The sequence below is a fragment of the Mustela erminea genome, chromosome 12 (assembly GCF_009829155.1).
Source record: "Mustela erminea isolate mMusErm1 chromosome 12, mMusErm1.Pri, whole genome shotgun sequence".
NCBI lineage: Eukaryota > Metazoa > Chordata > Mammalia > Carnivora > Mustelidae > Mustela > Mustela erminea.
In genome coordinates, this window is record NC_045625.1 from 30,840,200 (window position 1) to 30,866,984 (window position 26,785).

A 26,785-nucleotide genomic window follows, 5' to 3' on the forward strand; every position below is an offset into this window, starting at 1 on the left:
CAAATGCTATACTTCATTAATAATCCTAAAGTTAGGATAATAAAATGTTTTATAGAATGAGTAGTATTTTTTTAAATTTAAAGATTCTATTTTTTATTTGAGAGAGAGAGTGTGCATGAGCGGGGTGAGGGGCAGAGGGAGAAGCAGACTCCCTGTTGAGCGGGGAGCCAGATGAGGGGCTCAATCCTGGGACTCCAGGATCATGACCTGAACTGAAGGCAGACACTTAAAAGATTGAGCCACCCAGGTGTCCCAAGAGTGGTATTTTTTTTTTATTTTTAGATTTTATTTATTTATTTGACAGACAGAGATCACAAGTAGGCAGAAAGGCAGGCAGAGAGAGAGAAAGGAGGAAGCAGGCTCCCTGCTGAGCAGAGAGCCCAATGCGGGGCTGGATCCCAGGACCCTGAGATCATGACCTGAGCCAAAGGCAGAGGCTTTAACCCACGGAGCCACCCAGACGCCCCCAGCCCCCAATAGTGGTATTTTTAACATCTCTGCAGAACTGCAGAAAATGAGGGAATAATTTGATTCAAGAATGTTGGATATTAAACTGGATCCAGAGCTAATTCTGACAATACTAGCACAAGAATTCACTGTTTCACGCCCCCAAACACACAAATATTTACTTAGCGCCTATTATTTGTATTTGTTCTTAGTGCTGAATTACAAGGGGATACAAAAATAAATTTGAGGAGACTGTGTATTCTCTGAGCTTGCAGAGTCCTAAGAGTGGATTTGTTCATGAATAACCATAAGATAAGACAAAAGGTGCTAAAATCCATAAGAGAGAGTCTAACGGTATTCTCAGAGCAGTTAGCTGGTTGTCTTGGTCACTGCCTCTTACTTCAAAATGACTCATTTGATCTGTCTGAATACATTTTTTTCTCCACCCAAAGTACTTATCATTTTCAGATGTTTGACTATATGTCCTTTAAGAGAATCAAAAGGTCCTTTCAAATAAATTCTTTTGAATTCATTAATTTATTTAATGCCCATAAGATCCTTTTGAGCTAAGTATTGTCACAAATTCAAAGAATAGGAAACAGAAAACCAGAATGTTTATGCTTAAAACTTACCCAAAATCACTGTTAGAAAGAAGCAGAACCTGTCATGAACCTAGCTCTTCTGACTTCCAAGTCTAGTCCATTGCTTTTGTCACTTACAGGTAATATACATCAGGGAAAAGCAGATTCATGGGCAGGTTTATAAAGAAGGTCAAACAGATCGACAAAGTCAAGGATGAGGCCTCAGGAAAAGTATTTGAATTTGGTAATCAGAAAATCATTGGTGAGGTGGGGGCATATCCCTTCCCTTTAGCCTGATAAAAATCAATTTTCACATTTTAAATCTATCTCTTAATAAAATTTCAAATCTATTTATTCATTGTTTTCCATGTAGGATCCTTTGTGGTTTGACCCCATTTTACTTGTCCAATATCATCTTTCCATATTTTCTACCTCATATTCCATGATCCATACATATTAAACCATATACTCTTTCCCTCTCTGAGAACAATACAAGAATACATGAAGGTATTCTTAGAGTGGACTTTCTACCTCTTTCCCCTGTCATCTAGCATAGATGCTATCTGTTTAAGGAAGCCATTCCAGACCACAACACCCAAGAGTGGCTTAGGTGCCCCTCCTATATTTTCCCATGATATCCCCAGGCTTACTCCTTTTCTAGGATTTAACACAAAAATACTACAATTAGGGGCAGCTGGGTGGCTCAGTGGGTTAAGCCTCTGCCTTTGGCTCAGGTCATGATCTCAGGGTCCTGGGATGGAGCCCTACATCGGGCTCTCTGCTCAGCAGCGAGCCTGCTTCCCACCCCCCCGCCCCCACCGCCGCCTGCCTCTCTGCTTACTTGTGATTTCTCTTAGTCAAATAAACAAATGAAACCTTAAAAAAAAATACTACAATTACCATTTACCTTGTCTGTTTTCCCCACTAAACTATGAATTCCTTGGGAACCGGATTAAGCCCTGTGTAATGAGTATTCCCAAAACACAGCACAGTTGCTTTTGCACAAATACTTGTTAAATGAATAAATGGCAGAGAGTTTGAGGTGTTGCAAAACAATAAAATATTCTAACTGACCTCAAGAACAAAGTCTTTGACTGTAGGTCATAGATAGTATGCTCTGATCCAAGACCTTAATGTAAATCTAGCTATTTAGACACTGACTTTCCTTTGCCAGGATATCAAGTTTATCTCTACCACTTCCTGCAAACAGTTTTGCTTAAGAAAATGTGGTTGGGGCACCTGGGTGGCTTAGTTGGTTAAGCGTTGGATGCTTGATTTTGGCTTAGGTCCTGATCTCGTGGTTGTGAGATTGAGTCCTGCTCTGCCCCTCCATCTGCTCATGCTCTCTCTCTCTCTAAAATAAAAAAAAATAAATAAATCTTAAAAAAAAAAAAGATGTGGTCATAATTATACTTCGACGGATATAGTTCTAGAAGAACTGCATGAAATCTGAGAGATTTTCGCAACCTTGGATAGTTGTTTTAAAACTTTAAATTTTACTTGCTTGGATCAAGCAAAACAAGTACTTTAGATAAAACCACAATTCTAAATGCTTAGTCCATGGCACTGAGACCTCTGCTAATCTTCAGTGTGGACTACAAAATAAGATCACAGGGTCTTCCAGCTGGACTGAAACAGGGAGAATGTACTGACGTACTTGTAATGGCAACGAATTTCAGGTTTTGAAGGGCACAATGATGTACTGAGGTACTTGTAATGGTAACGAATCTCAGGTTTTGAAGGGCACAATGATGTCCTGGGTATCTAGCATCTAGTTTGAATGTCCATCCAGTTCTTTTAGAGTCCTTTTTGAGTCATTTCAAATGGGTTGGCAGGGCTCTGAACGACTATTGAAAGGAGACCATAGGGATATAGAGATGGGCTGAGTGCATAAGCCATAACCTACGGATGCCGATTCACACACTCTGGACATTACTGTCAGTTCACCCTTATTCAAGGCCTTCATTAAAAAATACCTACCTAACTAAATGATACTTACAAATGCTCTCTGTACGTAGTATATTTTTAAAACATTTAAAAATTATATATGCTTTTGGACAACAGCAATGCACTAAGTTTAACTCATACATAGAGAATGTATATATAGGAAAATTATAAATGTTGCTTATAATATTGTATTTAGAATTTATCACGGTTAACTTTGTTCCATAGAATTTAGTGGGATTTAAAATCATACACTTGGTCATAAAGAGGTGGTATTAAGGGCTCTGTACATGGGAGAAGAAGTCAACTGATTTCTTTTCAAATATCTTCTCCATTCAGACTCCCAAATGATAGCATTATAGCGTTTTCATATATATATATGAGAACATGTAGAATAGCATAAGTATGGGGGTATAGGAGAAGAGATTTTGAGACTGAATTAGATATTATAGCACTGGTATAATTTAAACCCAATCCTGTCACTTGTTCTAATTTGCTAAGGAAAAAAAGAATAAAGCATATCTTGGAAAGAAACAATTTAGCCAACACATAATTCTTCTTTGGGTTAGTTCACATAGGAATAAATAAATGAAAGATTTTGTTTTTAGAAGGAACCACATTTCTAAATGGGTATGGGAGAAAAATATCGTCAAATAGCCACACTTCATTATTAACTCATCTATCCTTTTAATTTAAATGTCTTACTTAGTTTTTTTTTTCTAATAATAGCATTAAAGATGCTTATCACTTGTTAATGCTGACAATAAGAGGACAACGTTGGCCATTTCTTCCCTACAGTTTCATTTTTAATCTCCATGTAAGTGGGCTGCTTGCTAGCATGACCAGAGACAAAAGGAGCCGGTCTGGGTTTGCACTGTGTGTGTGTGTGTGTGTGTGTGTGTGTGTGTGTGTGTATACCTGTGTGTTTTGCACATCCGGGCTCAGAGATATCATTTAAAGTTACATAGATTTATTATCCAAAGGGACATCTAATTAAATAAAGAAGGGGGCATATGCTAGCGGGGCTGACTTCAGGATCTGCTCCTTTGTATAAAAGGGCTTTCACATGCCCTCCTCCTCCAGCCCAAGAGCGCCCGGTTCCTTCTTGCCTTCACCATGAATAAGGCCGACATTTGACAGCTTCACAAGGCTGACAGGGTTACCCAACAGCCCACCCTCCCTATTCTCAATCCAATTAGACCTCTAATCCTCCAGATGAAAGGCCCGACTGCTCACGTTCCTCATGACAACGACAGCTATTGATTATTTGTCACTGCGGCTAACACCTTCCCTGTCGAGGCTGCTCTGACAGAAGCAAACCCACCAAATTAGACAGCACTTTATCTGCCCTGGAGGCCAAATGGCACAACAAGTAAAGGCTAATAAATGGTATAAAAATGAACAAATCATAACATTATGACAGGCTGATCGTTGCCAGCAGCCTCCTAGCTCAAGTTTGATGTTCTGTGAGACTCTCTCCTTCTCTTTCCCCTCTGCTCCAGCTCCAACTTTGACTGAATTAAAGGCCAGAACAATTAAGGCATTTGACCAGCAAAGATAAGCCAATTGAAGTATCACCAAGGGACATAAATGTCAATAACTGACTGCCATTTGTCGATACAAACCTTCTGGAGATGCAAATGCTCGGGCCTCTGCTCTCCACGAGGCTGCACTGACTCGCTTTCCAACAAGAGGCAGCTCACCCCGCCAGGCTGCGGCTATTTAACTAGAAGGAGGGGGAAAAAAAAAAAAAAGGAAAAAAAGAAAAGAAAAAGAAAAATCCAGTCCCAAGAGAGAAGTGTTCTCTGAAGAAGAAGCAGGAGTCATTGGGTGGGGGTAGAGGGTTGTATGAGAAAAAGAGAGATGGCAGAGCAGACCTATTATTCTTCCTTAAAAATATAGTCTAATATTAGACAACCGGAAGGTCATTCTAGGTTCGTAGTCAAGAATACCTGCATAATGTGAGAGGTGCTAGACCACCCGGGAGAATTAATAAAGCTGTAACTTCAGAAGTAGACTCATTAATTTAATGAATGCTTTTTGAGCATCAGCTATGTACCAGGCACTGTTCTAGACAATGGGGAGAAAGGGTGGGGGAGAAGGCCCCCCCCCGCCAAATCCCCAGCTTTGTGGCATTTACGTTCTAGTGGGGGAAGAGACAATAAGGCAAACAAGTAGAACATACGGTATTATAGACAGTGTTAAGTGCTAAGGAAAAAAAAATAGACTAGGGGTAATAAAATGTGTGAAATGAGGGACTGTTGGGAAGGACAGCAAGGGAAGGCTTCACTGAAACCAGGACTTTTAAATAAGAACTGCTGAAAGTGGGGGAGTTGGGGGCGCCTGGCTGGCTCAGTTGGTAGAGCACGCGACTCTTCATCTCAGGGTTGGGAGTTTGAGCCCCACACTGGGGGTAGAAGCTCACTAAAACAAAAGTGAGGGAGTTCAACACAGAGGCATCTACTGGAACAGCATTCTTAGCAAAGGGAAAAGCAAATGCAAAAAAACCTCATGTCAAGAGCGTTCTTTTCCATTTAAACGAATAGCATCGAGGCCAGAGTGGGCTTATGCAGTAAATAAGATTAAAAAGAAGGTCATCTAGGTAACTGGAGATTTAAAACATATAGGGTTTTACAAGTCATGGGAAGTGCTCAGGCTTTTACTCTGAGATTTAAAAAAAAAAAAAAAATCCTTGGAGAGTCTGGAGCAGAGACTGACATGATTTGAATGGAGTCTAAAAGGCTCATTCTGGCTGATGTCATGAGCACAGACTGCACGGGGCACGAGTAGAAGCCAGAAGGTCAGTTAGGAGGTCACTATCATAATCCAAACAAGGCTCTTATTTAATCCAATCCAAGATGCTGGTTGTTACGACCAGGGTAGTAGCAAAGGAGGTGTTCAGAAATGGGTGATTTCTGAATAAATTTTAGTATGCAGAGTTGACAAGATTTGCTGATGGATATCAGTCTCACACAAGACAACAGGCCTTTGCATAAAAAAAGGGTGCCCAATACAGGTCAGTTAAATTGAATTCTCTACCTGACAGTTCAATTAAAAATGCTATGCCTTGAAGCAAGGGAACTGTGTCAAGTCAAAATTTTAAAAAACCAATTTAAGGAGAGACTTTGGAGTCAGACAGATCTATGTATTGCCTTCTTATTCTACCGCTTAATGAAAAATTACTCAAGCTCTTTTGGTCTTGGTTTCTTCATTTTTTTATTATATTATGTGATATTCTATTATTCTCAGCTGGGTTAGAAAAAGGAGTAGAGATGTAAATTAGAAGAGGTAAAATTAAAAACAACAATATCTTAGTCCTGAATTAGAATAGGAAGTGACAAAATCACATTAAAAAAAAAAATACAGCTCCAAGTTGACCACAGTGACCACAGTAAAGACTTAGAAACAATCACCCACCCGTAAGAGTGAGGACACACAGACTCTAGACTGTTGTCTCGGGTACTTGCTCTTGCTTTCAAGAACCCTGGGTCCTTGAGGAAATGGTGGATTCCAGGTCTGGAGTAAAAGATACAGAAATTATGAAATAAATATAATACTGTATGTTAACTATACTGGAGCTTAAAAGCTTAATAAAAAGACAGAGATGAACCTGGAATATTTGGCTGTAGCAGTTAGCAAGGAAGCCATCAAAAAATGGGGATCACATCTAAAGGATCCAGGAACCAATGTGGAGAACTTCTCATAACCAAAGATAGAGTAATGTATCAATTAGGGATAATAATGTCAATGAACTGATGTGGCAACTATGTTAAAATGATACCAAAAGTATCCTATGCCTTGCTTGTGATGATACTAAAAAGGAAAAAATTGATTGGTCATCACGGGAGGACGTATTTCCTTATTTTGAAAACTGGTAAATAAAGAGAAAGACTCAAGGATTAATTCTTCCTTTTCTGTATCAGTGAGTAATCAAATAGTAGGTGAGGGGAAATTCTCCTTTGATGAATTATTCCAGCAAACAATTGTAGAAGGATGGCAGAAATAGAATAGCACCATTTTGCCACTCTTGAAAACACACTGGCTTTAGGCACTGAACAGCCATAGCTGTGAACATCAAAAAAATGGAGACAATGGAACATTATGTGTCTCCTGATGAGAAATGTCATAAAATAATGAAGTAGTTCAGTCAAAAAAAATTGAAGTGGAATCAGATCAAGCCTATAGAGCCAATAACTAATTTACAGGAAATATGGAAGACAGAGGAACAAGTTAAGTATACCTAGAGAGAGAATCAACATGATATAGACTGAGATGGTTAGTTTGGACTAAGACCTCAAGTTATGGAAGAAGGTAAGCCATAATTACAAAAAATTGTAAGAAAAAAAAAAAGGGAAGAGTAGGAATCTATAGATTTAAGAAGACTGAAAAGACATAGGGTGTCTGGGTGGCTCAGTCTGTTAAGCATCTGCCTTGGGCTCAAGTCATGATCCCAGGGTCCTGGAGCCCTGAAGCAGGGAGCCTCCTTCTCCCTCTCTTTCCTGCTTGTGCCCTCTGTTGCTATCTGTCTCTCTCTCTCTCTCTCTCTCTCTAAAAAAAAAAAAAAAAAAAAAAAAAAGACTTAAAAACATAAACCAATGTCAGTTTATAACTCTTACTTGGATCCTGATTCCCAATTCAAACAAACATCAAAAAACAAACAAAAATGGTTACGAGACAACATGTAATTTGAACATGGGTGGGCTATTTTATGATACTATGATATTAAATAATTCTTGTTAAATGTTTAGTATTACAATGGTCCTATTTAAAGAATCATTTTCTTTTATTTTTTTTCTTTCTTTCTTTTTTTTTTTTTTTTTAAAGATTTTATTTATTTATTTGAAAGACAGAGATCACAAGTAGGCAGAGAGGCAGGCAGAGAGAGAGGAAGGGAAGCAGGTTCCCTGCTGAGGTCACTGGGATCGTGACCTGAGCCGAAGGCAGAGGCTTCAACCTACTGAGCGGCCCAGGTGCCCCTATTTATTTCTTTCTTTTAAAAGATCTTATCTTTAAGTAATCTTCACATTCAATGTGGGACTTGAACTTAAAACCAGAGATCAAGAGTTGCATGCTGTAACGACTGGTGGCTCAGTCGGTTAATTGTCTGCCTTTGGCTCAGGTTATGGGATCAAGGTCCTGGGATCGAGTCCTGCACCAGGCACCTGTTCAGCAGGGAGCCTGCTTCTTCCTCTGCCTGCTGCTACCCCTGCTTGTACCCTATCTCTCTCTCTCTCGCTCGCTCTCTGATAAATAAATAAAAAAAATCTTAAGGCAAAAAAAAAAAAAAAAAAAAAAAAAAGAGTTGCATGCATGCCTTCCTGACTGAGCCAGCCAGGTGCTCCAAGAATCGTTTTTCTTTCTTTCCTTTTTTGCAAATAAATATCGGTGTAACAGTGTAACATCTGGATTTCCTTCAACATGGGAGGGAGAGAAGTTCCCTTTGATAAAACATTTAAAAAGATGTGAGGCTTAAAAAAACCTAGTGTCAAATTCAGTGGCTCCTCCTACTTTCATAACCATAATTCCACAGTAAATTCAAAATACATTTGAACCTGGACCCCTGCTTACCGCCGCCACCACAACCACTCTGGCCCAAGCCAACATCATCTCTGGGCTTCCTAATTAGTCTCCCTCCTCCTGCTTTTGACAGTCGACCAGTTAGATGAGCCTTTCAAAATATAAGCTAGATCATACTTTCTGTGCTTAAACCCTTCAATAAGCTTCTCTTCTCTTGCAGAGTAAGAGTGGAGTCCTTCAATATCCTGTAGGTCCTACACGATCTCTGACCTCATCCTCATCCCGCAGTTCCAGGCTCCTCCTGCTGACCTTCTTGTAATACCACGCATGCTCCCATCTCAGGGTCTCTGCACTTGGCATTCGCTCTCCCTGCAAGGTTTATTCTCTCATTGCCTTTAGGTCACTTAAATGTTAATTGTTCGCTTAATGTTATTTCCTTAAAGAGATTTATCCGGATCCCTCTATTTCTATTATGCAACCCCTCGGCTCCCTATCTCTTTCACCTGCCTTATTTTTTTCTAAAGCATGTATCCTCACCTGACATAACACAATACCTATTTTATAATCTCTTTCATTTGCCGGTTTGTTTTGTACCAACAGAAGGTAAGTTCCTTGAAGGCAGGGATTTTTGTTCCGTTTTGTCCATTGTTATATACCAAACATACAGAACAATACCTTATGCTTAGCAGATACTCAATTAATAAATATCTGTGGACTAAATGAATTTTTTAAAATTTTCGACCAGTGCTCTTTACAACTATACTTCTCAGTTAAGCTTGCTGGGTGAAGGGAAGGGTAACACGCTATATGGTGCTCCTGTACGTTACTGACAAAGTGACGTGACTCAACCATTCCCTAATCTGGGAGCATTCAGAAGGAGATGCCCATACAGGCTAAAAATAGGAAGGACTCTGAGGTAGGGTTAAGTGTTAGGCCACGCCTGTTGTGTGAGGCGAAGGTGATAACCACTACACTACAGAAACCAAACAGCTAGGCTACTCCTATTGTAAACAGAGTTGGTATCTCCAGCTTTCTTGTAGCCTCGAGCTAAAGGGCAGTTCCAGTCACTGGTTCACAGTCACTGCTTTAGAGAGTAGTTAGGTCCACAAAGCTCTGTAACTGTCAAAGGACACTGTGGCCACCACTAGCGACTGCCTACCTAATGTCTATGCCCATCTACTTCTGGGCTAACAGAACCTTGATTTTTTTTCTTTTTCTTTTTTTTTTTTTTAAAGATCTTATTTATTTATTTGACAGACAGAGATCACAAGCAGAGATCACAGAGAAGCAGGCAGAGAGAGGGCAGGAAGCAGGCTCCCCGCTGAGCAGAGAGCCCGATGCGGGGCTCGACCCCAGGACCCTGGGATCACGACCCGAGCTGAAGGCAGAGGCTTTAACCCACTGAGCCACCCAGGCGCACCTCTTTTTTTTTTTTAGAACCTTGATTTTTGTTCACCTTCCTTTAAGCAGTTATGTCCTTGAGAGAAGGCTGGGCCCTCCCCAAATCCAGTGATGGGCTGATTGATATGAATAATCATGGTGGTTTCATTTTTGCCAAGAGAGCAGATTACGGCTGGGAGTCAAAGAGGTGGAAGGAAGGCTGGCTGTAGCTCTTCTGGGAAGGTCTCTCTATTCAAAAGGTAAACAAGAGGAGCCCAGGTGACTCAGTCAGCTAAGCGTGTGACTTCAGCTCAGGTCCTGATCTTGGGGTCCTGGGGTTGAACTTCACATGGGGCTCCCCACTCAGCAGGGAGTCTGCTTGTCCCTCTCCCTCTGCCCCTTACCCTGCTTGTGCTCTCTCTCTCCCTCTCTCAAATAAATAAAATCTTAAAAAAAAAAAAAAAGTAAACAAGATAAGGGCATTTTGTTTTCTCTGCTTCTAAATACCGTAGTTGGCATGCTATCTTTCCCCCAGCTTTGGGACTTACCTTGACCCTAATTAAGAAAAGATTTAAGTCTAGCTCATCAGTGAGACCAGTGAGGGTTAAGTCAGTGTGTATGCCTTAATGATGTGATCCAGGTAGAGTAATTCAGGTTTTCCATCTTGCTTCTGTAATCTAGTTTCAGTTGTGTACCTTAAGTTCTAGTAAATTAATGCCTAGCTATCCATCCATTCATCTACCCACTCAACAGTATAATGGTCTTAGGCATTGGGGCTCCAATTATATTCTTTAAATGCTAACTTAAAAACCTACCTAATGGGGCACCTGATGGCTCAGTCCGTTAAGTGTCTGCCTTTAGCTCAGGTCATGATCCTTAATCCTCAGGTCCTGTGATCTAGCCATGTGGAAAGCCCCCAGCTGGGCTCCCTGCTCAGTGGGGAGACAGCATCTCCTTCCCCCTCTGCCCCTCCCTCATGCTCTCACTCCCTCTCTCTCTCAAATAAATAAATAAAATCTTAAAACAAACCAACAACTGCCTAGTACCCAAATTCTTGCAGCCTTGTCCTCTGTGATTCTCCCAGGGAACGGTGTCCTGTCACGCCTTATCTGCTCTCTCATCTTGGTGGCTGAGGTCTTGAAGACAGACTAACTACTGTCCTCATCACCACAACTCAGCATGTTTTGTACTCTAGGTTGTCTTTAGCTCCACTGGCTGGGATACCGCCCACGATTTCTGGGTGAACTTTCTTCCATTTTCTGCCCATCCTAGGGTGCCCAACACCCTCCAAGTCTAGCCTGTCCACTGTCAATTGCGTTACAAGTTCCACTTCTGATAGAATGTGCACAAGATTCTATACTTTTCACTCCAGGAAGTCATTTTAAAATATTTTATTTTATTTTATTTTTCATTTAAAAATATTTTATAAAAATATTTCTCATTACTTTTTATAGCTGCATAGCACTACATCGTGAGGACACACTCTTTTTATTCAACCAGTCCTCCAACAGGACATTTCCCCTCATGCTCTATTACAAATAATGCTGCAATTAAATAGCCTTGTGCGTACATCACTTCTTATTTTTGCCAGTGTATGCTTCTAGAAGTGGAAATGTTGGGTCAAAAATAAATGCATATTCTAGTTACTTTTGCTGGCTATTGTTGAGTTTCCCTTCATAGGGGTCAAACAATTTTTCATTCCCTTCAGCAACAGTTTTGCCATCAGAGCACTCTCAAACTTTTTGACTTTTGCCAATCCGGCACCTGAAAAACATCTCATTACAATTTTAACTTGCATTTCTTTTATGATGAACAATGTTGAGCATATTTCCACATGTTTAAGGGCCACTCACACTCCCTTTCTTGTGAACTATCTCTTCATATCTCTGGCTCATTTCTTATAAACTCATTGGTCTTTTCCTTCTCCATTTTTTGTCTTAGGGCTGTTAACCCTCTGTTAGTGACATAATTTGCAAATGTTCTCTCCCAGTTTGTCTTTCTTCTTTTTCTTTGCTTTCATAGTTTTCTGCAAGGTAAAGTCTTTCTTTCCTTTTTTTTTTTTTTTAAAGGAAAAGTCTTCCTTATTTCTATGTAGCCATTATTTCCTATCACTTCTACATTTTACTTTATAGATAGAAGGTTTTCCCTGCTCTTAGGTTATGCATTGTAAACCTTCATGGTATATTTGATGTTTTGTAATATGTATACACTATTACCATTCACTTAAATAACAATATAAAGCAGGCACCTGTGGGCATGTACCGATACATACACAAAATCATATAGATTGTATTAGTTCACAATCTGCACAACATTAACATGACCAGTTACATACTGGTTAGAAGATTAGAGCCATTACTTCAAATTCATATTTTAGCTCAAATTCCTAACAAATGGCTTGCAAAGAACCAGCTTGATGAATGACAAAGAGACCAAAAGGATTTGAATAAAAAATTTAAAGGGATATAAACCATGTCTTCTGAAATCTAAAACTGTTTGAAATAAACAGAGTATTGTTTCTTGAAAATGGGTAGTTTTTTGGGTGAAATGTTAATTTTATGATGATTCAGAATCTGAACGACTTTAAATATTTAGACAAAAGTTGATTTTAATATTTCAAGATGATCGTGCAACACGATACAGATTAAATACTAAAAATGTATTTGGTGAACAAATGAATGAATTACTCATGAGAATTGGAATGGTGAACAAGTGGACTCTGATAGAGTAAATAAAATTTTTCAAGAGGTCTAATTACCACTGATGACATAGTTTAGACAAGTAGAGGAAAGAATATAATAACCTTTTAAATAGATGAAGTTAATTTTAGTAGTAATATTTTCAATGATTAAGCTTTTCTGCAGGCAGGATCTATTTCGATATCAAAGACTAGGATGAGACTTCTGGTGACTCATATGGGGGTGAGATGACAACTATACTGAATGACGGACTCAAGAATCAAGAGGACCTGGAAAAGTTATATGATGAACCCAATTCAATTCACCAAATATTAATCATTGGTTAAGTACCAGGCACTGGAAATAGAAAATATGACTATCACACTCTTGCTGATATTATAATGCTCACTGAAGGGAAATTAAATGTGTAAACAAATAAATATTTTTCAGAGGAATACGTGATATAACAGTGGTTCAGCATACCCGGTACTGGAGGAACAAAGAAAGGAATGCTAAACTCCACCTAAGTCTGGGAAGTTCAAATAAATGAGTAAGTACGGATGCAGTAAGATGCTACATTTAGGTCCAAAACTACAACAACATGAATATAGGATTAGTTTAAGCAGTAATAAGCATAAAGCAAAATTAGAAGTTCTTTTTTTTAAGATTTTATAAATATGTATTTATTTATTTGAGAGAAAGAGAGTGAACAAGTGAGAGAGAATACAAGGTTGGGGGGAGAGGCAGAGGGAGAGGGAGAAGCAGACTGCTCGCTGAGCAGGGAGCCTAACGTGGGGCTCTATTCCAGGAGTCCAGGATCACGATCTGAGCCGAAGGCAGATGCTTAACCAACTGAGTCACTCAGGTACCCCCAAATTAGAAGTTTTATTTGAAAAATCTTCAACAGGAATCAACTGCATCTGGTTGTCCAAATGGTAATAAGGAAAATCATGGTGTACTCTGTGCTCATCAGAGTGGCATTGTATTCTATTCTAGGTGAGGGATTTCGGCAAGTGTATGCATAGATGGTGAAAGGGATCAGGACGGGAAGGAGACTTGAGAGCACACACAAAGAAGGAATAAAGACACAGATAATAATAAGCCTGCAGAAAAATGTTTTTGCTGGGCTAGGATGATTATTTTATTAATATTTGTCAGATCATGTCACTCCTTTCCCCCAAACCCTCCAATGCCTCCTTATTCCATTCAGAGCAAAAGCATATTCCTGACAATGGTCAAAAGGCCCTATAGGATCTGGCTGCCACTTCTGCCTGTCCTCATTACCTACCTCTTCCCCTGGCTCACTCATTAGAACGATGCTAGTCCTAGCTCCATTGTTATTCTTCAAACATTCTAGCATGCTTCCATTTTGAGGCCTTTGTTCTAACTCTTCCTTCTGCCAGGAACAAAAGAAAGTTCTCCCAGCCATTCACATCGCTAACTTCCTCACCTCCCTCAAGCCTTGTTTCAAATGTCACTATGTTCATGAAAATTATTTTGATTACCTTATTTAAATTTACACCCTCTCTCCCCAGTCACCCCCTCCCTGGCTTTCTGGATCCCCCTTACTTTGGCCTTTTGGTTAAATTTCTGTTGTCATATTAGTAAATGATTATTTGGGCTCTGTAAAAGCTTAACAGTCAAAGGAGCTTTATAAAGAGCCCTATGATTGGTCATAGGGAAAATGCTGTTCTCAGGGGCTGACAACATTCATATTGTAGGAATAATAGACCCCCTGATTCCCTCTTATTCTCTTTTGAACAGTAAAATATAAGTAGGTAAAAAAAAAAAAATAAGGGAAAATTATATGAACAAATAGAATCCTATGGCATAAGAAGGCAATTATCAAATTAATGCTCAAATTTCCTTTGGAATTGATGTTATACACAAAATTAATTTTTAAAAGTTTAAATGAAAAGTAAATGGATCTGAAGTTCCTTTTTATCAGCTGTAAAAATATTCACTGGCCCTGTGCCCAGAGTTTAAAAGAAATCAGCATGAGTCTAATGAAAAACAAGCTGCAGGTCTCAGGGAAATTCAATATATACTCTTTCTTTTCCTTTTAGTTTTTGATTGGTTTCCATGGGAATCTAGGCTTGTAGGGATCTCTAATCTATTCATAGAAAGCAGATGCTTGTATTTTCATGACTTAGTAAAACTGGGGGTCAGCAAAGAGATAAAGATGATTAGAAAATGACCATGGTTACAGGAAACAGGAACATGTTCAAAACAAAATTCGGTGAGCCACAGGGATTTTAAAATACAATCTGCAAGGCTGCTCTGCTGTGTCTGAGAGGTGTCATACACTAAGGTAAAATACTAACATAAAAGAGGAAGCTCTGGGGGTGCCTGGCGGGCTCAGTTAAGAGTCCAACTCTTTATATCAGCTCAGGTCATGACCTCAAGGTCATGAGATCAAACCTCCCCCCCTGCGCTGGGCAAGGATCCTATTTAGGATTCTCTCCCCCCACCCCACCCCCCCCACCTTTAAAATAAAGAAGAAGAAAGGAGAAGGGGAAGAAGAAGAAGTGGTGGAAGCCCTGGGTTAAGTTCTGAATCTGGCCCACGAGAAGGAAACCCATAGGTACTTCTTTGGAGGTTTGACTGGGAAACTGGACTTGGGAATGACTCTAGGTTGGAAGAATCAGAAGACTGAGAAAGTAAGCATCCCAAAAGTACGTAAGTTTTCTTTCAGTGGAGCAGAATTAAGAGCATTGAGCTGGGAATCGGAAAAACAAGGTAATTCCTGACTATAAGTATCAAAGTGACCTAGAAGAATTCAGTCAAACTATACATCAGTTTACTTACACAGAATATATAATATTTAACTGTTCTGACTGCTATAAAGTGCTATGGAACTAAATGAATTTTTTTTTTTAGCTGAATTATGTTAGAAAAATTCAAAGTAGTGATTTCAACTAAGACTTATTGACATGTTCTTCTCTGTCGCTACAAAATTCATCCATGCAAATAGACATACATTAATTATCATGGAAGTACTAAAGGACAGATAGGCTTGATTTCAATTCTCAGATTTATTTAAAAGCAGACCAACTCTGGTTTTGTTGGAACGCTCTTAAATATATAATCCTAAATATCTGAAACCAGTTTCTAGAGACATCTGGGTGGTTCAGTTATTTAAGTGTCTGACTCTTGATTTTAGCTCAGGTCTTGATCTCACGGTCATGAGTTCAAGGCCTGAGTTGGCCTTCATGCTGGGCATGGAGCCATGGGAAAAAGGAAGGAAGAAAGGAAGGAAGCTCCAGAGGGAAGGAGGAAGGAAAGGAGGGAGTTTCTAAACTGGAAAACCAGAGGGTAGGTTTAGCGAGAATTTCTAAATACTCAAGAGGACAAACTTGAAGCTTATTTGGAAACCTCAGAAGTAGGAATATACCGAAGCAAAGATTCTTTAGCCTGGGACTTTCTGCCTGCCTGGAAAAGGCAGCTTAGCTAGATTTGAAGTCAAATGGGGCAAACTCTAAGAGCTGTCTAACATCACCCATCTCAGTCCAGAGATTTCTCGAGAAATCATTAACATTCCAGAATGTAAGGGTTTCATACACTCAGACTTCCCAACATTTCTACGTAATGCAGGCATCGTGAATGTCTTTCGGTGCCTTCTTTTAGAAGCATACCAAATGGCAAAAACCTCATTTGTTTATTCTTCAGATATCCACTGGCTATATAGTTTGTGGTAGAGTGGGCACTTAGTAAATTTTTTTAAAAAAGATTTTATTTATTTATTTGATGGAGATCGCAAGTAAGGCAGAGAGGCAGGCGGGGAGTGGTGGTGGGGAAGCAGGTCCCCCGCCGAGCAGAGAGCCTGATGTGGTGCTCCATCCCAGGACTCTAGGATCATGACCCAAGCTGAAGGCAGAGGTTTTAACCCACTGAGCCACCCAGGCGCCCCAAAAGTTGGGTGTTCCCACAGCGGGAGTCGAACCTGGGCCACCTGGGTGAAAACCAGGAACCCTAACTGCTATTTTAAAACGAACTAATGAGGGACACCTGGGTGGCTCAGTTGGTTGGACGACTGACTGCCTTCGGCTCAGGTCATGATCCCGGAGTCCCGGGATCGAGTCCCGCATAGGGCTCCCAGCTCCACGGGGAGTCTGATTCTCTCTCTGACCTTCTCCTCGCTCATGTTCTCTCTCACTGTCTCTCTCTCTCTCAAATAAATAAATAAAATCTTTAAAAAAAAGAACAACGAACTAATGAGTGATTACAGCCACAGAGAAGCCTAGAAGTACCTACTAAACACCTCCAGGTGATTCTGATGCATGCTCAAGTTTATAGGGCTTGCCTAGAGCCCCTGAAGCTAACACTGAGAAAATGTGACCAAAGTGCTTCAAAGCCTAGGTCAGAAGCCATCCTAGATTCTGTTCTTCCTCATCCAACCTACAAATAGTACTCATCAATTTCTGGAATTTTACCATTTTTTAAGAAATAATTTTTAAATTGAGGCATAATATATGTATATACTTAATTAAGGAGATAAATCTTAAGTATACAGACTGTTAACTTTTTATGTAATCAACACACAGATCAAGATATAGATCATTTCCAGTATGCCTGAAAGCTTCCTTTATGCCCCTTTTTAGTTAATATCTATATACTGGGTAACCAAAAACCTGATCTGATTTGAAACACCATATAGTTTTGGCTGTTTTTAAAATTTGTATAAATAGCTGACTTCTTTTTTTTTTTTTTTAAATAGCTGACTTCTTTCACTCAACATGAAGTCTACAAAATTTATTCATGTGGTGCAATGTATCAGTAGTTCATTATTTTTTATTGTGTAGTAACCCACTGTAGGAATACATCACAGTTTATTCACCCATTTGCCTATTCATATACATTTGAGTGGTTTGTGCTACTAAGAGTGTTTGCTATTATAAATAACGATATCATGTACACTCTCATACATGCCTTTTGGTAGAATGACGCACTTATCTCTCTTAGGTATTACTGGGATTGGAGTGTGAATTGCGATGATTCTGTGTGTGTTTGTGTATGTGTGTGTGCTCAGCTTTGTTAGAGTCAAACTGCTTTGTAGAGTAGATTAATGAATTTGTATTCTCACTATAAATGTTCCAGTTGTTCCATATCGTCACCATCAATTGGTATTATCAGACCTTTTCATTTTAGACATTCAGATGGTGGTATAGTATCTCACTGTGGTTTTAATTTGCATTTATCTAATTAGTAATGAGGCTGAACACCTTTTCATGTGTCTTTTGAGCATTTGTATATAATCTTTTGGGAACAGAGTTACACATTTCAACATATACCTCAAAATCAAGTAATCTCAAAAACATAATGTTAAGTTAAAAAAGCAAGTTGGGGAATGACACAAAGTGTAATACCATTTATATGAAGATTTTAAAATGCAAAATAATATTGTTTGTGGTTATATCCATATAAAATAAAGGTAGCAAAATATGCGTGGGAATTGAAATCACCAAAATTAAGATAGATTGAGAACATATAAAAGAGAAGAATGGGATTTGGGAGGATAATAGAAAACTTCAAGTGCATCTATACTGTTTTATTTCAATAAAGAAAACTGGAAGAAAAATAAAAAAATATTCAGTTTTATCTCTTCTGAGTATTTCTAATGATATCTCTATTCTTATCAATAATTTTAAAATAATTAATTTAAACATCAAGGTGCAAATATCCATTTGAATTAGTATTTTGTATTCTTTAGGTAAATACCTGGTAGTGCAATTGCTGGGTTGTAGGGTAGCCCTATTCTGAACTTTCTGAGGAACTTCCATACTCTTTTTCACAGCTGCTGCACCAGCTTGCATTCCTTCCAACAGTGTAGGACAGTCGGTCCCCTTTCTTTCCAACCTCACCAACCGGTGAGGATGGAAACCGGTTGTTTCTTGTGTTATTGATTTAGCCACTCTGACAGGTGTGAGGTGATATCTCATTGTAGTTTTGATTTGCATTTCCCTGATGATGAGTGATGTTGAGCATCTTTTCATGTGTCTGTTGTCACCCCAATGTTTGTAGTAGCATTCTCTACCATAGCCAGACTATGAAAATAGCCCAAATGTCTAATAACTGATAAATGGATAAAGAAGATGTGGTACACACACACACACACACACACACAAACAACACCCTGTGGAATATTACTCAGCCCTAAAAAAGAATGAAATCTTGTCATTTGCAACAACATGGATAGAGCTAGAGAGTACTATGTAAGTGAAACAAGACAGAGAAAGACAAATACCATATGATTTCAGTCATACATGGAATTTAACAAAGAAAACAAATGAACAAAGTGGGGGAAAGAGAGAGAAAGGCAAACCAAGAGACAAACCCTTAATAACTGTAGAGAATAAACTGATGGTCACCAGAGGGCAGGGGGGAAAGGGGATGGGTGAAACAGGGGATGGGGATTAAGGAGAGTACTTGTCCTGATGAGCACCAGCTATTATATGGAAATGTTGAATCACTAAATTGTACACCTGAACCTAATATTAATATACCTTAACTATATGGGAATTTAAGTAAAAACTTTAAAAAATAAGACAAAAAACATTCAGATTTAGGCAAAGGCAAAAAGAATGATGAATAATTTACTAAGAAAAGAGAATTGAAAGGAGAATTGGCTCAGTTTCTTCATCCAGTAACAAACTGGACTAAGCTATCCTGAAGGGCCCTTTTATCTGTGATATCTACTGATTCCTAAAAAGTGGACAGGGAGAAGCGTACTGTTCCATTTTTATAGATGAAGAAACTGAGGCATACAAGAGTGATACATGATGGGAAATTAAGCTCACAGAGTCTTGTAAAATACTGCTAGCACAATTATAAGGGGGTGGAATGGATAATGAAAAGGAACAAATATAACAACTAATTTACACTTCAATAGTTTTGAAGATCATACCACTCATAATAAATCTATCTGATGTTTGAACTTATTGATTGATTCATTCCTTCATTCATGTATTCGTTAAACATGAACTGAGTCTTTTTTGAATGGCAGGAGTTGTTTTAAGTCTGGAACTAATAAATCAAATAAGACATAGCTTCTGCCTTCAAACAGCATTCGTTGGGGGAATATAAGTTAATGGGGTAGGGAGGGAGTTAAATATGAGTGTATGTGTATATCTATCTATATATATATGTATGTGTATGTACATAATACATATAGGAATATAGAGTTACAGGGGACTGAGAGATGGATTGTTTGCTGTGTTTGTGTATAAGTGTGAGTGTGTATAAAATAAGGGAATCCAATATCCTAATATTGTCACCTGGTATTAAAGTTTGCCTGTAAGAGAAAGACAACTATCATATGATCTCCCTTATATGAGGAAGTGGTGATGCAACATGGGGGCTTAAGTGGGTAGGAGAAGAATCAATGAAACAAGATGGGATTGGGAGGGAGACAAACCATAAGTGACTCTTAATCTCACAAAACAAACTGAGGGTTGCTGGGGGGAGGGGGGTTGGGGAAGGGGGGTGGGATTATGGACATTGGGGAGGGTATGTGCTTTGGTGAGTGCTGTGAAGTGTGTAAACCGGGCGATTCACAGACCTGTACCCCTGGGGATAAAAATATATGTTTATAAAAAATAAAAAATTAAAAAAAAAAAAAAAAAAAAAAATAAAAAAAATAAAAAAAAAAAAGTTTGCCTGTAAACTTCTAGAGGTATTTTACTCTTCTCCTTTCATTTTTATGTCATTAACACAGAAACAGCATATCTCAAAAATGAATAAAATTAATATTAAATTTGAATTAAATTTAAATTAATATTAAAATTGAGTTAAAATTAATATTCAGTTTTCACAGATGAATTAAGAATTCTGTGTTGAATTAAAAGAACACACACTTGGGCGCCTGGGTGGCTCAGTGGGTTAAGCCGCTGCCTTCGGCTCAGGTCATGGGGTCCTGGGATCGAGTCCCGCATCGGGCTCTCTGCTCAGCAGGGGGCCTGCTTCCCTCTCTCTCTGTCTCTGCCGGCCTCTCTGCCTACTTGTGATCTCTGTCTGTCAAATAAATAAATAAAATCTTTAAAAAAAAAAAAAAGAACACACACAAAACACAATCACAGTTTGAAGCTTCTTTAGTTTTTGTGTTTGACATGATATAATTTTTCAGAGTGGGTAGTCTTAATCTTCTTGAAGCCAAATTAATAACCTTCTGGAAGATTAAAAATGCATAACTATTAACATTTAGTAAGATTGCTAAGGCTTTTTTGTCCTTATTAACAAATAAATATATCTGTAGAAGTCAGAGAAATAGTAGATTCCCTGGAGGAAAACATTTCTAACAATTAGATATCTTAAACCCAGAAAAGGTATGACTGATTGCTTTCTTGGATTATACTGAGGGTACAAATGAAAAACAAATTAGGTACAGATGTTCAGTATATTGAGATTAATTTTATTCTTGTGGGTACCATTTTCTTAGCTGCTTGGACCAACAGCAATTTGTTTCCAGCGTACTGAGTATGTGTCAAAATAACTAAGCCAATCAGCACGGTTCAATAAGTTTTTCCCATATATGTATTTTAAAACTGGATAAATGTTTCTAATAAACAAATGTCTAGCACTTGTATTAATAATGACTTTCTATATAAGTAACCTTAAGTGTATTCATTCATTCAACCAAAGCATGTCAGACACTGTGTTAGATTCTAGGGAATTAAAAAATAAATAAAACAAGGTTCTTGCCTAGAGATCCAGTCTAGTGGGAAAGAGACAAGTAAGTAATAATTACAATACAAGGTAATGGAGGGGCGCCTGGGTGGCTCATTGGGTTGAAGTCTCTGCCTTCGGCTCAGGTCACGATCTCGGGGTCCTGGGATTGAGTCCTACATCGGGCTTTCTGCGTGGCAGGGAGCCTGCTTCTCCCTCTCTCTCTGCCTGCCTCTCTGCCTACTTGTGATGTCTGTCAAATAAATAAATAAAATCTTTTTTTTTTTTTAAAGATTTTATTTATTTATTTGACAGAGAGAAATCACAAGTAGATGGAGAGGCAGGCAGAGAGAGAGAGAGAGGGAAGCAGGCTTCCTGCTGAGCAGAGAGCCCGATGCGGGCCTCGATCCCAGGACCCTGAGATCATGACCTGAGCCGAAGGCAGCGGCTTAACCCACTGAGCCACCCAGGCGCCCTAAATAAATAAAATCTTAAAAAAAAAAAAAAAAACCAAGGTAATGGGCCTCTAATGGAGACATCAACAAAATGCTATGGGAACAAGAGTTTTTCCTACTATGAATGGAAGATAACATAATTAGTTCACTATCACAAAAAAGCAAAAACATAATAAATAACATGGGAATGGCTGATCTTCAGGTCAGTAGTAATAAATGACTATTTACATGGCATGGCTATTGATATTTTATAAAACACTTGATATATAAGGGAGACAGGCCAGCTTTAATTACCACTTGATATCTTTATCCATGATCTTTGTAAACAACTTAAGAGCAGGAATCCTGTCTTTCATCTTTGTATTCCAAGGCCCTAGCACAGCACCTGTTACACAGTAACAGCATGAACATATGTTGAATGAATGCATTCATGCACACATATATGAATATTGATGATTACCCAAATAGCACACTTCTGAGTTCACAGATTACAGAAATAAGTGGGAGAGACAATACTTGGAAAGAATATTTGATATGTGATATGTCAGAGAGGTTCACTAAACAAAGACAAATGGAAATTTAATATAGACCAGCATGGAGAGTACTTTTTAACAGCAGACATATGTGATTCATTTTTTAATATTTCCTCTAGGTGATCCTCTACACCCACTACTACATAGTAGACATATGGTAACTACTTAATGAATGAACTGTTCTACCTTTACAATATATCTCTTAGATCAAACTTCTCCTCTCTTGGCCTGAACTGTAATAACTTTCTAAGTATCTCCTCTTCTAAAAGAGCTTTCATTGCCATATTCATCTCCCTAAAGCACTTCAATGGTGTATTTCCTATTTTCAAATTTCTTAAGTAGCTCCCTTGTATTAGGACTTTATTTAAAAACCATAATTAAGAACAAAACAAAACAAAAAACCACAGGAGGTACATAGTCCAAAACCCTGGTACTGGCACAGAGCACAGACTTGGCTACAAATTAATGAGCTAGGGTGTGCTGGGAAAATGAGTTATTCATGTAATTTAAAATGAGAATGGACCCCTACACAAAAATCAACTTGTTATGTATTAAAGACTTGCACTGGAAAGAAAATACAGGGCAATATTAAAACAATCTCTGCTTAGCTGTTTAGTCTCCCAGCTGTTGTTTACTGCTGGGTTTGTTTGAGCCTCGCCCAGCACAAGCACAGTTTAGGAATCTGCTAATGATTTGCAAGGAATTTGTACCCAGATTTTGGGGTTCCTTCTCTGCAGTTCCCTTTGCTCCAGGATTTTGCCCTTCCATGTTCCAGCCACTGCTAATGCCAGGCTCTACCTGTGATTTCTCCCCCTACCAAGATAATTGCTTCCTGCTAGGGTTGTATTCGTTTGCATTCCACTTTGGAAGATGCCTTAAAGGGTACAGCCAGATGAATGTGGTGTGCATTCCTCATACTTCTCTTCTCTGAAGGACTGGAATTTCTTAGACCTAGCTTATGCTGACTGTTCTCAGTGCCTTCAAATAATGTATACATATTTTACTCAGCCTTCAGAAATTTTTTTGGCAGGTGGTTATTCTAAAATAAGTGGTCATGGCCAGAACTGATGCCTAGTCATGAAAGTCTTGTTGATTGCTCATTTTTCTTTTCTTTTTCCTTTTCCTTTCCTTTTCTTCTCTCTTTTTTCTTTCTTCCTTCCTCCCTCCCTCTTTCTTTCTCTCTTTGTTCGTTTGTTTGTTTGTTACTTTCTTTCTAGAGAGAGAGAGAGAGAGAGAGCGCACATGCAAGTGCCAGAGGAGGGGGAGGACTAGAGGGAGAGAGAGAGAATCCCAAGCGGACTCCATGCCAGGTGTGGAGCCTGATGCTGGGCTTGATCCCACAACCCTGAGATCATGACGTGAGTCAAAATCAAGAGTCAGACCCTCAACCAACTGAGCCACCCAGGCACCCCTCTTCTTTTCTATCTTTAACCATCCAATCATTATTTTACATTGTGTTTTTTTTTTTTAAGATTTTATTTGTTTGAGAGAGAGAATGAGAGAGAGAGAGAGAGCATGAGAAGGGGGAGGGTCAGAGGGAGAAGCAGACTCCCTGCGGAGCAGGGAGCCTGATGCAGGACTCGATCCCGGGACTCCACAATCAAATTTGTTTATTATTTCTGCTGACTCTCATTTGTGATAGACTGTTTCCTCATATAGATGGGGATCTTTCACTGTGAGATCTTGTTTGGTCTATGTAATATGGGGGGATCCTGGAAGTTTAGGGTGAAGATGTTTTCTCTAGAGAGAATTTGTGTTTGTGTCTGCTCAGAGGCAGGGTGTGCTATAGACCTGGCACATACCTCCAACTCTTCTTTGAGAGTTACTTCTAGACTCTTCACAATCTTACTCCTGTTGGATCTATACTATCTCTGATTTTGAAAATAACAGTGCTTTTGCATAAAACACAAAATGAAATGCAATACCCAGTTTTGATCTGGACAGAGTAGAGTACTAAAGGTTTATGACCACCCTTGTTCTGGAAATTCTACTAGTGCTGGTATAGCCTAAAGATAGATTGCCACTTTGGGCAAATATGCAAAAACAAACCACAACACAGAGAAAGAAGGAAATGTATAATTATCAGATAGTCAAAAGACCATGAAACGTGTTATTTATGAAATCAGCTATGAAAATTGTGACATGTAAATCAGAGTTCTATTTATTCTTTGATGCTGTAGGAAATCACAATTTAAAAAAATAAAGGAGAAACAAAAAGCAGAAGAAAACAAATGCACCGCATCTTGTGGAGAGACTTACAACTGACCCCTTCTCTCCCCTTTGGGTCACTTTCTACCTCTACAGAGATGACTGGAGGTTCATCAACTCAAATCCCCAGTTTTTTCACATGACCCACCTGATGTGAAGTTAGGGTCCTCCAACCTCTATTTCTGAAGTTGGGTTTTAAACCTAAATGAACCACAATGAAAAATCTAAAGTGTATCAAATTCATAATACTGGGGCTATTTCTAATCTGAAATGTTTACTTTTTAATGATAACAAGTTAAATGGAGTTACCCTTCCTGACTGAATAATTTTAACAGCTGACAAGCCTAGGTGAAAGGTTATAAATACCTACACAGTAGTTAAAACCGAAATTGAAAATGAGGGAGATTTTAAAAAATTACTATAATGAAAAGCAAATTCAAGAGCAATAACTTTGGGAATAACCTGACAGACCTAACTGATCATAGCGTGTAACTAGCATATTCAGTAGGATATCTTAATGTCAGTCTCTTTTTATGTATTCAACTAATGAAAAAGGTATTTTTCTAACCCCTCAATTAATCAGCTATATCTGGTTCACATTTTTTAATGGGAAATAACTCTAATAGTCTCTGCTGGATCTAATTTTTATTGCTTCTTATGCCAAAAATATATGTCTAAAATAATAAAAAGGAAAATATCAGGCACTGGAAATATATTTTATACACCATAATTTTATGGAAGGAAAAATCATTTTCAGATAAATAAGTCTTGCAATAAATATAGAAGCTTCCCATTTTAATTTTTTGATATATTTATTTTAAAAATCTCAGCTCTTAACAATAGCTTTAAAAAACCTGAAATCCTTTTTACTGGCAATATAGTTTTAGACTTTTTTTTTTTTTTTTTTTAAAGATTTTATTTATTTATTTATTTGACAGAGAGAAATTGCAAGTAGATGGAGAGGCAGGCAGAGAGAGACAGAGGGAAGCAGGCTCCCCACTGAGCAGAGAGCCCGATGCGGGACTCGATCCCAGCACCCTGAGATCATGACCTGAGCCGAAGGCAGCGGCTTAACCCACTGAGCCACCCAGACGCCCCTAGTTTTAGACTTTTAAAAAGTTGAAATACATTTAGAAAATAAATTTCTTTTATGCTTCTTAATGCCCATACTTTAAGAGAGACAGTAAGTTTTTGTTGTAAAAGTAATTAATACTTGTCAGGGGAAAATTTTTAAACAGTAAAAAGTACCAAATGTTACCAACATTAAAACCCAACCACGAGTAATACCTTAGTGTTGGGGTGTCTGGGTGGCTCAGTCAGTTAAGCGTCTGCCTTTGGCCTGGGTCATGATCCCACGGTCCTGAGATAAAGCCCAATGTTGAGCTCTGTGCTCAGCGGGGAGTCGGCTTCTCCCTTTCCCTCTCCCTCTATGCTTTCTCTCTCTCTCTTTCTCTCAAATAAATGAATAAAATCTTTTTAAAAAATGTATCTTAGCGTTTTTCTTTCTGGCCTTTGCTTTCCCCCATGCATAAATTGATTTGTAATATGGTTGATTCCTTTTCCTTGAATTAATCTTAGATCATAAAATGAATTCCATTGCTCAAAGAACTTGGTTGGATAAATGAACGGAGCCACTGATGATTACCTATTTTTATTCTCTGCAGTTTAGACTGTTTTTAGAGAAAGCAAATAACTAAGAGTCACATACTTAAGATTTCTTTATCATCTGTCAATCACATAGTTCATTAATCAACTTCTAAATACGTCACAAAAGGTTTACACTTCAAAGTAATTTAACTTCTCACCTTTTGAGCTGCAAGATGGAGGGCTGTTCTCCGGCTGTGGTCAGTTTTATTAACATCTGCTCCTGCCTTCAGGAGAGCATCTGCACAATCCAGTCTGTCAGCCAACACACAATACATAAGCGGTGTCCTCCCAAATTGGTCTTCTTTGTCTTTAAGGGCAGAGTTTCCTATGAGTGCAAGAAACAGATAGTGATATCCGATAATTGCTGCTGTTATACTAATATGACTAGGAGTTACATTTACCAACTTTATTAGCAAGCCCTGTGCTAAAAGCATGAAATATGCCACTTACTCACTCCATGAGACAGATATTACCATCCCCATATTATAGGAAACTGAGACTCACAGAAGTTAAGTAACCTGCTTATATTACACTGAAAGTAGGTGGAGTTAAAATTCAAACTGGTAATTGATTCTAAAGGCCATATTCTTAACCACTATATGTTATGCTGATTTAATATTGTGAGATATGGACCTAATTGTTTTCCTCACTCACTCCTCTTTTTCAGAGACTAAATGCTAAGCATTGCGGTATGTTTTTATGAGAGATACAAAACTGAATCATGATTGGCTTCC

At 38.6% G+C, this 26,785-nt stretch overlaps 1 protein-coding gene across 1 annotated transcript in view; it reads right to left on the minus strand.

Annotated features, from left to right (window-relative positions):
* INVS (inversin) overlaps positions 1 to 26,785 on the minus strand; it is a 166,135-nt gene that overhangs the window by 120,547 nt on the left and 18,803 nt on the right. The window contains exon 3 of the mRNA XM_032307961.1: positions 26,210 to 26,376. Coding sequence (XP_032163852.1) covers positions 26,210 to 26,376 — 167 coding nt within the window. The remainder of the gene's footprint in view (positions 1 to 26,209; positions 26,377 to 26,785) is intronic.